At 39.7% G+C, this 12,312-nt stretch overlaps 1 protein-coding gene across 3 annotated transcripts in view; it reads left to right on the top strand.

The window, feature by feature from the left end:
• LOC103466876 (plexin-B1-like) overlaps positions 1 to 12,312 on the top strand; it is an 85,075-nt gene that overhangs the window by 32,700 nt on the left and 40,063 nt on the right. For all 3 annotated transcript variants that reach the window (XM_008412763.2, XM_008412764.2, XM_008412765.2), the window contains 2 exons: positions 10,736 to 11,609; positions 11,733 to 11,972. In XM_008412763.2, the coding sequence (XP_008410985.1) occupies positions 10,746 to 11,609; positions 11,733 to 11,972 (1,104 nt within the window). In that variant the 5' untranslated portion in view covers positions 10,736 to 10,745. The remainder of the gene's footprint in view (positions 1 to 10,735; positions 11,610 to 11,732; positions 11,973 to 12,312) is intronic.

The raw sequence follows: 12,312 nt of genomic DNA, 5'->3' as shown, positions 1-12,312 counted from the left end.
CCAGTGGTAGGGGATGCTAAGGCAGGCAGGCAGGCTCTGAATTTTGAAAGAGGTCAAGTTATAGTTTGCCGCAAGTCGTATAGAGGAGACGGTAAAACTTATTGAAAGTTTTAACAACTCCCCGATTGTTTCATAATCGGGGAGTTGCCAGTTTGAATATCTGTTTGAAGTATGGCAGCTGTGGCTACAATGTAGTAGCTTACTGCCATCAGTGTGACTGGGTGAAGTGCTTTGGGGTCCTCTGGACTTGATCAAGCATTGTACAGAGAATTTGCCATGCTGCATTTGAGTTAAAGCACACCACTACATGGTGGTTGAAACATCATGCTGTACTTTCATGTGAAATGGATCTTATGTACCTCTGCAAAGATCTAAAAATTAGCTTCTGTTGCCCTTTGCTCCAATGTGAGAAGGAGGGCAGATCGACAGTCCCACCCGCCAGGTCACGTCAGCATCTGTTTGGTTAGCAATAGTCGTCCCTCTGTTGCCAACTTAGCATCTTTTTTGCTATATTTAGCAACTTTTCAGACAAAAAAATTGGCATCCGGAGGTCAGACTTTGTAATAATTGTGATCAGAGAGAACTGCAAGCTGTTGACCTCTAGAATTTTGTTAATACTATTTGTAACTTCATTTTTCTTGTGTTGTAGAATATTTTGGGCCTTTAAAATACATTAACTGCATTTTCTTAATTACTATTCATGTGTAAGAGTGCAGTTAAAGTGCAGTTTGCATTCTGTGGCAAAACTTTTAAGAAAACCTCCTCTGGCACTCTTAATCCAGCTGGAATGACTTGGAGCAAAAGACTTAGTGTCTAAATGTACAACGCTGGTGGAAAGCAGCCCAAAGGTTTGCTGCACTTCACAATTATGCACTACTTTGTGATGGCCCACCACATTGAATTTCCATTAATTACATTGAGACACTTTTGCGAGTCACTGTGTGGAATACTATCTACAGCATTGTGTGGTCCCATCAGGCAGCAAGTAGCCCATTTGTTCCAGATACCAGTTTGGTATTAATTTCATGGTGCCAATTTTTCTGTCCTCAACTTTGGTGACAAAATGAAATTATAGAGCATCAGTTCAGACGCTGCTCACTTAAACAAGCAAATTGCAATCCATTTCTGCTAATGGAACCACACTTCCCACAATTGTGGTCTGCTACAGCCAAACTAATTTCTTTCTTTCCTTTTGGCATTTAACTCTAGCTCGATCATTTCTGCCACAAGCCCTCTGTAGTTTGGGATGACAGTAGCAACATTTGAGAGATTGCCAAGAACTGGAGAACCTTTATAGATGGAGACAATATGTTAGCATGTTTGCTGCGTCATATGAGATGTTTCACTATTGAAACTTCCTGTTTTGTTACTGAATGGAGAAAATTTGGCCCTGCCAGCTCCTAGTTTGCATTATGCCATGAAAGCTTTTGCACTTCATGCTGAGTAAAGCAGTTCACTTCAGGCTGAGGGTCTTAGGGTGTGGGCATGGAAAACTACGTAGTTCAGCAAGCTCTTTCTAAGGGTGCCAAAACTCTTGGAGGATATGATAAAATGCTTTCTTATTACAGGAACCTTTTTTTCCTGTCTTTGTTTCCAATATTTAGAAATGTGGTTAGTTTTTTTTTTTTAATTTGCATTAATTTATACGCTGATGAACAGTAACACACATGTTTTCTGCCACTGTATGCTGTGAATCATTAAATTGCCCAGCTATTCAAGTATGCCTAAAATCTCTTACTCCGCTTTGTAAAGTGATCCGGTGCTGAAATTCCTTGAAATTTTTCCTTTGATCATTAAATATACTGAAAAGGAAAGCTTTTTTTTTTCAGCCTTGATTTGCCAAAAGTCTTGCTGTCATGCATCCTGAATAAACCACGTCAAGACAGTTGTACCATTTCCTGCACAGATGTGTGCACATTTTTTTCTGTACTCTAATGTCCAAAAAACACAAACTTGCAATTATGCTTTTTCCATCAAATGAATGCAATTAAATTCACACTTCAGTAAGCCACTTGGATAAAAATTAAGTCATTAAAAATTATGGCAGCGATGAATGTAAACACGAGATCCGTTCATGTTTCAGTCACGGTGCTGCTGTTCATCTATTCCCCATCAGAGGAGATGCCAGCAACTTACACGTTTGAGCAACAAGCCTCTTATACTTGGGAGTGGAGCTTTTGGGAAATTGTTGTCTGCGTTGAATTGCTATCGATTCAACGCTTTCAAATGACTAACTATATTGCTGATGAATTGGGTGATGACCCAATGAGACCTCTGGTGTAGCCAGCTACACAATGTCCAAGGAGATCAGGACCTACAAATAAGCACTTTGCTACCGTTTACAAACTATCATTACTCGCATGGTGCGACAAGTGTTTCCATTGCAGTTTTGCAAAATACACAAATTTTGATGCAACTAAAAAAACACCTCTTCCGAGCACACTTATTTTTTTTATCAAAGAACATGTTTTTTTTTGTTTTTTTTTTCAAAATTACTTTGTTTCCTTTAACAAACTTATTTTTGTAATTCCAGTTTGCACAATTTTATAGTCAATTGACACATTACTGTTCCTTTGTTGAAGCCTCCCACTGTTTTTATTTGAAACTCCTCATGGTGCTGAAAATAGTTACGTTCTTCACTCAGTAGTAGCTGAACAACAAAGACTGTTGTTGTTGTGACCTTGTGGCACAAACTAAAAATTTGCAGATTCCAGTCACCAGATGATTCTTGATAGATCTCTTATAAAAATGGAATGAAGGTGAGAACAGAAATTTCTAGCAAGAAACCTCTAGGTCTTACATTTTCTATTAAATTCAAAACTACTACATCTATTAAGGAACCTTTGCAACACATTCTAGTGCTAAAATAGTTGGTTAATTCTTTTTACTAATCAACAACTTGATTTTTTTTTACATTATGATTACTGCAACATTATTAACTGTTAAGCTGACCAAGACAGAAACTATCAGAATCAGAAGAATTTTATTGTCATTGTCAGAAAGACAACAAAATTGCAGTTCCAGTAGTTAGAATTTTACAATGTTGTATAATTATGAACCAATTCCATCAGTTTGTAAGTCATTGCGTGTCTTGGCACCTACATTTCTAACAGATTAGTTGAGCTTTATACAAGCAGGCAGCATTTTAATTCTTTTGATCAAGCCATCTTATCTGTTCCAGTTCCAACTTAAAGCCCAGTGGTTATGAGGTTTTCCCACAGTTTAGAAAACAGCCCTTCTACCTCAGTTTTCATTTCCTGAATCTATTTATAGATGGCGATTATTCCCACTGGACATTCTCTCCTCTAAATTATGATTGTTTTTGATTTTTGCATGTATTACTTGTATCCATTTGCTTTTGACTGATAATTGTTGAGTTTTTCTTCCATTAGTCTTCCTTGGCAATGTTTTTCCCAGGCTTTGGCATTAAGAAGACTTGGCCAGCACTACAACTCCAGCTTTTCGGTGACTGGGTCATGAGCGTCACCCAAACTCAAATGTCAGTACTTTCCACATCCCTCCATTAAAACAAATCCAAGTGTTTACAGGCGAATGCAAGGGCCTGCTCTGTGTGTTCTCACTGCTTGTTGCTATTGGCCCTGCTGTTCTCACCCTCTGTACTGTACTGTTTGGATGGGATCCATGGATGCTACTGTTGCAAAGCCTGGGGTTTACAGCCTAAGGCGAGGTGTGGGCCGAAACAGCTTTCATATAACAATGCTCTGTGGCTTCGGGCCCAAAGTCCCCCACTGTCTCGAGGCTGTTGACCTCACATATTTCATGGGGTCTTTGGTGCTCGGTGGGCTGTCACAGCTCATTAGAGGCTTTAGAAATGAACTTCCACAGCAGCCTCTGAAGGTGCGTAGTAAACATAGAGAGAGTGAGCTGGAAAAGAGGTCTGCACATGTACTTATTGTCAGTGTCAAAAAGTATCTACCTCCTTACAAATTTCTTAAGGTTTATTTTTTTTATGACACACTTTAGTGATTGAGATACATTTTTATTTAGACAGGGCTAACCAGATTAAAAACAAAATGAAGCATTCAAATGATGATTTGATTTATTAAGGGGGAAAAAAGCTGTGAAAAAAAACAGTGGTTATTCGCATTGAAAGTAGTAGGAAGCCCCTCTGGTGCCTCCATTTGTGGGTTCTCCAGGAGACTAAGGGAAAGACCCTATACATTGCAGAGCAACCATTAGCAGCAATGATTGCCATGAAGCTTTTGTGATCAGATTGAAAGTGACGATATCACTCCAAAAACCTTTAAGTTTTTTTTCCCCACTTTATGCCACTTTAGAGAGAGCCTGGCAAAATCCAGCTCCTTGTACGTATGTGCCAGCTCAACCGGGAAGGAAGCTGTGCTATAAATTGTGTGCACTGTACATGACTATTCTCCACTGTGAAGAGAGAACTTCCAAGCTGAATGACATCTTTGATAAAATGTCTTATACATTCCTCTTGCTTCAACCTTACTTGCTCAATATTTGGAAGAGTAGCCAACCCAGACTGTGTAGTTTGCCAATTTCAGCACAGACTGAAATTGTAGTTTGCCAATTTCAGAATTGGCAAACTACAATTCTGAAATTGTAGTTTGCATGTTTGATTTGATTCTAAATCAACGTAATCATTCACAACTCCTCCTTCTGTTTCCTGACTGGCCCAGATAAAATTCTGCCAGAGAAATCGAACTAAATGTGAGAAATCCCAGACAGACACTGAAAAGAGATGAGAATTGAGCGTAATTAGATAGGAAGGCAATGGCCAGGCTAATTCAGAGGTAAACTTGCTGTTGTACTTAAGATCATTGCCCTGCTGCGTAAGACAAATATGCTAGAGCATGAAGTCACAAACTGATGGTGGGACATTCTCCTCCAGTATTTATTGGTAGAAATTACAATTCATGGTTCCATAAAGAACATCAAGTCTTCCAGTAACTGAAGCTCTGAATCAGGACCAGGCCTTCACATTATCACCACCATGTTTGACTCCCTCTGTTTTATGTCAACCACATCCAAGAACGTTTATCACTGCTTCATATGGCTCTCGATCCAGTTCGCTGGATTCTCAAAGCCTTAGAAATTGTTTCTTGACTGATAAATATCAGACTGTTTCCTATCTCTTCTACAGTTATTCTGGATTGTGGGATGAGGTGTTGCTTTTTGAATCCTTTCAGCTGTCATGTCTCTAGAGTTTGACTTTTCACATCAAGAACTGCTTTTTCAGACCCTGTTTGGGACAGAGGAAGTCCCTCATCAGTTCTGATGCGCATGTTTCCTCCATATTTTAGATGGGACTCTCCTTTCCCTTCCCCACCAGAGGTTATTTTTAGCTTGTGGGTCTGTCACCGTGGCGTGACACACCGCATACCACATACAACAGATGAACTATGAGAATTGTTTATAGACGGCATGTGAGAAACTACTCCTCTGCTTTTCTACAGGGTGGTGCTGGTATTTTGCTCCAGAACATAACGCTGCTAGATAAAGAAGAAGCATTCACAACATGCAACAGATGGGCACGTAGAGCTGTGATAGTACAGTTCAGAGTGGTCGTGTTGATGAATGAACAACATTAAAGAGTTGTCAACATCAGCTGCAATAACCCAGGGCGGACTTCCCATTTTGTCTTTTTTTATGGCCCAGCTGTATTTGTTCCATGCTGCAGTCAGACAGTCTGATGTCATGATTGCTCATTGGTAAGAGGAAGTTCCCATGGCATCAGGAATCGCTGTAGGCTATAAATATGTTGGCCGGTCAAAGAGCAGGTGATGTACGCCTGCCCAGAGTAGCAGAGAGAATTTATCTAAAGCTGTTCCCATGTTCTGCTGCAGAGGAGGGGTTACGATGAAATCATAAAAAAAATAAAAATAAATGCTGTCTTTTAAAAGAAAGTGTGCTGTTGGTATTGGTGTCTTTGCAACCTTTAAGTGAGAGCACATATAAGTGGAAGTGGAAGGAGCTGGTCAGTGAAGGTGTCAGGAGGCGAAGAGCACCACTGAAGGACCTGAGGGAATTTCCAACGTGTTCTGGTTGTGTTCTACATGTGACAACAACCTTCTGGATTCTACACATGTCTGGACTAAGAGTAGGGTTGCAAAACATGCCTCACTAATTAATATCCCCCATAATTTTTGTGAGAATGTATTATTGTCTGAAGGAACCAAACAGACATTTTTTTTTTTTGGCCATGATTATGAAACGTTGGCACAAAATCAACATCAACAAACATAAAAAAAAAAGACCGTAGCAGCAATGCCATATTTTTTTTAACTGGAGGACAGAGATAACGACTTGAGTTTGAAACTCTGAGTTGCAAAAATAAAATAGTTCCGACTGGACCTGGACACCAAGGCTGGGAGTCCAGTCTTATTACCAGTCTTTATATTATGCAATGAAGATCAAGACCCCTGATTCCCAAATTTGGAATGCACAGTATGATTTTGTCAAAGTGAAGTCTGGATCACAGTTCCAGTTGGTGTCAGATATTCTGTTACAAATGTTTGCAAAGCTTTGTCGATATTCCGCTAATGTTGAAAAAAAACAATTTTGCAAATATGGTGTTTCCATTAAATAAAGAACGCAATTAACTGGAATAAGTTTGTTCACATGATAATTCATTTTAAAAAATGCAGCGGCTTCATTCTCCCTGCATTGACTTTTGTCTTTCCTGTCAGTTGGAATGTCTGGTTGTTTGATCACGTGTCTCGTGTGATGCAAAAACATTCCATTGCAATTTTGCAAAATACACAAATTTTGATACAGGTGAAAAACCACCTCATCCTAGCCCAAAACCTTCTTATCAAAAAATGTGTTTTTCGAAATTGGTATCACCATTAAGCTAAGCTATTTTCATAATTTCAATTTGGGAAGTTGTATGGTCAATGGAAACACAGCTAGTTTGTGATTTAATTTGGCAAAATTAGTGTAAGATATTATTCTGGGTTCCTGATATTCAGGTTAGTGTTTTCAGCTAGACACCCTGTTGTATTTATAGCCCCTTCCAGATTGTAGTTCTGCAGTAAACATGCAACCACAAACCCTCCATTACAGATCATTCTATCCTTTCACATCACACACAGAGTGATCCTCCCAGATTACAGACCTGTGTGCTGGGATTACAGAACTAAAGGGGCGTAACCTCCAATATGCAGAGTCATCCAAAGGAATTGAGATAAAATGTGTGGGAACCCTCCACAGATCTAAGCTTTGTCTGCTCCTAATGCACCCTGTCCAAATGCATTCGGTGAAATCAAAGTTGTTGCATACTATTATCTACATTGGATTCTGTATAGCAACTTATTTTCCCAGATCAGATGGTCACTTGGAGTCGGATGGACATCCAGTCAGTCCGGTTTGAGTCATGGTGATGCAGCTGTCACATCACTACGCCTCAGTATTCCATTGTACCTCTACATTTCTACACGTTTTATCCAGTCCAATGAAGGCGTTGGTGAATTACTTATTTTTAAAGGAAAAATGAAACTGAATATCATCAGTGAAACAGTGAAACTGGATATTATACTTTGTAATGTTTTCTTTATTTCAAATGAAATTGTTTGAACATTGTTCATTAGGCAAACATAAACCTATGACTCAGATCTAACAAGAATTTGTTCAAACTGTTGGGATTAAAAAAAGAAATGTCCATCTTAAATCAGGCGTCTGCTTGATGACGCATAAAACTGGTGCTGTTGTAAACCACTACATTGAGTATTTTGTCAATTATTCTGACTGCTTTGAGTAATCAAAAAACAAATACATTGGTAAATACTACCATAACAGCAGTATTGACATTGGATATAAATATCAGCCCAAATTTTCATATCTGTTGACCCCTAATAGTTACTTTTCTGTATCTTAGAAAATTAACCAGTAACAATAGTGGCTAATTTTTTAAGTTAACTTGGACAAAAATTACATAAAATTTGAAATTATATTCAACTTAATAAAAATAAAAAATCAGCAGGCTGGCAAAAACCATAAAAATAAAATTTGTATACACTTCAATTTTTAGTTTATGTATTCATCTTCAGTTAATTGAATAGATGAAGTCTCTATTTTGCACAGCCATTTATAGCTTTTGTGTTGATGTGAGCAATCAGATCTTTGAAACACAGATGTACTTGATCTATGTCGCTCCACCACCGTTTTGTTGCAACAGGTATGGGAGTGAATTTATTTTCCAGTTCAAGCTACACTTGTGCTTAGCATCAGCTGTTTTCTTTGTTTTTTTTATGTGTTTTTTATGTGTATTCAACAGACCTATCTACCGTCTCAGAGTACAGCCTGAATAATCTCTGATTCACCAACTCATCCAGCAAATTCACAACTCTCCTCCTCAGAAAGTGGGCGTGGAGGTTATGTCTTATAATACTTCTTATTGCGCTCATGAATAAGTAAAGATGAGGCRAGAGATGCACTCATCTGACACATGCAGCTGCTCCTGTACGGTGCCTGCTTTTGTATGTACAGAGCCCCCCCTCTTATCTCTGTCCTGATTGCAGCCATGGGGGGTAGACACTTAGGTGAGACGCTACTACAACCCTAATGTCATTGCAATCTATTTGCACATTGAGCAACTGCTGCACAATAATACAGTTTTCTTAATATCACAGCCTTTCAGGGCCGTACATTTGCTCTCTCTGTTATTATGCAGAGTGCTGAGGTGTAAGTAATGCTTGCTAGTGCTCATCAAAGTGTCATTCATGTCCACGGTTTGAGGTGCGTTCAATCCACACTTACTTATTGCACTGACCTTTCCCACTGAGGTCAGTGAAGGGTCTGACAATTCTGTTCAATAATTAAGGAGCTTCTCTCTAATGCAGAGTGCAGAGGCTCTCTGTGTCCACAAACCACTTTCCTCAGAGGTGTTGAGTGATGGCTGTTGAAATGGGAAATGAGAGCTGATGTTTTGAACGCCTCATATGTGAAAGATGCGGTAACTGCTGGCATCCTGAAAACACTTGATATCAACAGTGACACTTGGAACGGAGTCAAACAAAATGGCTACTGGAAGCATTGTAGCTTTACCGTGGGTATCAAACTTACACACACCCTGGTTTGAATTCAGGGTTTTGTGATTAAACAAAAATGAGACCATGGAAGATTATTTCAAAGCTGTTCTCTCAAATATCATTGATCCCGTTCAACTCAACTGGAAAAACCAACTAATCCCTTAATTGCACACATTTAAGCTAAATGTTTCTTGAAACACTATTTGATTTCAGTCTTTTTTTGATCCATCAGTATGCTGCAGATTGACTCTGCCTTGTAAAAGTTATCCACATCTACTGGATTAGACATGCTCATGCAGACTGGCAAAGTGAAACAAGAAAGTTAAAAAATGTTTAACTTTTATCACTGGCATCTATCTTGTCCCATTAAAGGTAACTATTATTGTTATTGAGTAGTATTATTTAAAAAAAAACAGCAATGGTTGGCACATTTATGCTAATGCGCTAATAGCAGAGCTAATTCTTCTGTTAGCGCGTTAGCATTTTTGCTAACTTTGAAAATATTTAGTGGCCATAAATTCAATTTTACGAATAAATTCTAAAGCCCTGATTTACTTGACTGTTTTGTAAGCTTTTTGGTTTGGACTTTTGGTTATCTACTGTAATTAGATGTTCATCTTCATTCTCTTACTTTGTAGTGGGTGTAGATTGTTTACATTGTAGTTTCCTCACCATATACTGTGTTGAAACATGTTGGGTATCATCATAGCTTTAGCATTAGCTTCTACTAAGTACCTTGTTGGTGCAGTTCTTTAGAGTTAGCAGAACTAATGTATATTAGTGCTTAATATACACTAGATGAGACTGTTTTTCAGTCTCATCTTTATGATTATGTGTCTTTGTTATTTAAGTAATAAATAACATTGTATGAAGGATTAAGTTCAGCTGTGAGGCTTTCAATCTTCATGGCTCTGGACATATAGGTAGAATAAGACCCAGACAATTTCTCTCTGGAATTGGTTATTACAAAAATATTACAGTGTTTCATTACAATACTTTAAATGAACAAACTCCTTAAGCTAGCAACATAGTTATGAGCTGTGAATTTTGAGAATCGGTCATTTTAAGRAATTTTGAATGAGTAGTCAAAATCAGTTTTCAACTAATATTAGTTACACCAAATTATGTTGTGAATTACTCACACAGGAGCACCAAATCGTGTAACAATAAGACAGGAAATAAATAATAAGATTATGTGTAGTAATATCACAGGTCAGTATGAATAAAGACCAAGAATTATATTGAAGAATTTGAACTAAGGCCAGATTTGCTTTAAGCTAATTGAGATTAGTTTAAGATGAGTGTTTGTCCTCCCCAATCCAGCCTATGGAAAAAGAGAAAGATCTGGGCATAACCCCAGAGTTTTGCTAAAGTATGATGTCATGTTCTCACGCTGTGATACTCCTACTGAAGCTGAGAATGGGTTAGTGCAGTGCATTCTGGGATTAAGAGTTTTAATGCCAGTCTCTTTATTATTTGTATGTATTAGTCCTTCACTGCTTGGTGCCCAACAACTTCACAAGTATGTGCTTATCTATGTCCCAATCCTAATAAGATGCTTTCTAAAGATTGGTTGCAGAAAATTTAACAAATTTAACATTGGTTGCAGAAAATTTAACATAAGGTGTCTAAAACTAAATAAAAGCTTGTATTAGCAATTTTTGAATCTGTTATTTCACATAAAACATCCTCTAAACTTTTTTCTTTTTATTTTCCAACAGATTATTTGCCATGCTACATGGGAGTGCTTTAAACTCTTGCCTGGTCGTCTTCCTCCTACTCTTCACCTCTGTTACTGCCCATGCTCACTCCTACCCCCGGTTTTCACGCAATGACACAGAGTTCCAGCACCTGGTGCTGCACCCAGACCCCAGAGTGGGTACGGTGTACCTGGGAGCCAAGAATCACCTCTTCCAGCTGGATGGCTCAGATGGACTCCTGCTGGAGCAAGAGGAGACCAACGGTCCCGTGATCGACAGCAAATACTGCCTTCCCCCTGTCACAGAAAGCAACTGCCCCCATTCTGAAAGCACCGACAACCACAACAAGCTGCTCCTGGTGGACCCAAAGGCATCGGAGCTGATCATCTGTGGCAGCGTCCATCAGGGGACATGCCAAAAGCGAAGCTTGGCGTCCATCAAGGAAGTTCTCTTCTCCACTGATAAGCCTGTGGACACACAGTACGTCGCGGCTAATGATCCATCAGTGTCTACTGTTGGGTTGGTTGTCACAATTCCTGGCGGGAATCGGACGGTGATGTATGTGGGCCGCGGCTACACCGCCAGCCACCCACCCATCTCCACCCGCCACCTTTCGTCACTGCCCACATTTTCCTATGAGGAGACCGCCAAGCTGGCCATAGCTGGGCGCCTGTCAGAGTACGACCACAACTTCATAACCGCTTTCACACGCCGCTCTTATGTGTACTTCCTGTTCTACCGCCGAGACATCAAATCATCAACAAGGGACTACCAGACTTATGTCGCCAGGGTGTGCCTAGAAGACACCTCCTACTATTCATATGTAGAAATTCCCCTCGTCTGCCAATCTCCGTTCTCTCCTTCCACAATGTTTAATGTGCTTCAGGCAGCCCAGGTACTTGACTTAAACCTTATTAGATGAGCTGTTTTACTGTTTGCATCATTGACATGCTTCATTCCTTAGAAGGTTGCTGATGTACTGCCTTAAATGTTTTTCACCGCGCCTTTGTTGAAACAGGTGGGCAAAGGCGCGGGGCAGCAAGGCGAAGATCTGTTGGGTGTCTTCTCCCCCCGCACTGGCTCAATAAACACACCACTGGATGTCTCGGTGCTTTGCGTCTTCCCTCTGGATGAGGTCGACAGGCACATCGACTCCACACGTGACCTCTGCTACACCCGAGATGGGTTGGTTGAGAATCAAGATGAGGTGGCCTATATAGAGTATGAGGTGAAGTCCAGCTGTGCCAACCTCCCTCCGGTAAGGATGCAAGAGGAAAATGTTTTGGGCGTCAAACAGAAATCCAGATATTGAAGCTAGAAAGTAAACATTTCAGAGCTGTGGGGTTTTGGAAGCACTGCTTCCCTCAGAGAGGACAGAGAGGTTTCTACACCTTCATATTTGATACAGTCATGGTCAGACACTTCTTCATCCCTTCCTTCCCTTCCTTCTTTTCTCCCTTCATCGTTTTCCTTCCTTCTTTTCTCCCTTCATCGTTTTCCTTCCTTCTTTTCTCCCTTCATCGTTTTCCTTCCTTCCTTCCTTCATCGTTTTCCTTCCTTCCTTCCTTCCTTCATCGTTTTCCTTCCTTCCTTCCTTC

Source organism: Poecilia reticulata, linkage group LG7 (assembly GCF_000633615.1).
Source record: "Poecilia reticulata strain Guanapo linkage group LG7, Guppy_female_1.0+MT, whole genome shotgun sequence".
Lineage (NCBI taxonomy): Eukaryota > Metazoa > Chordata > Actinopteri > Cyprinodontiformes > Poeciliidae > Poecilia > Poecilia reticulata.
Note: the sequence above shows the minus strand (reverse complement) of the source record. Positions and strands in the feature narration are given on the sequence as shown.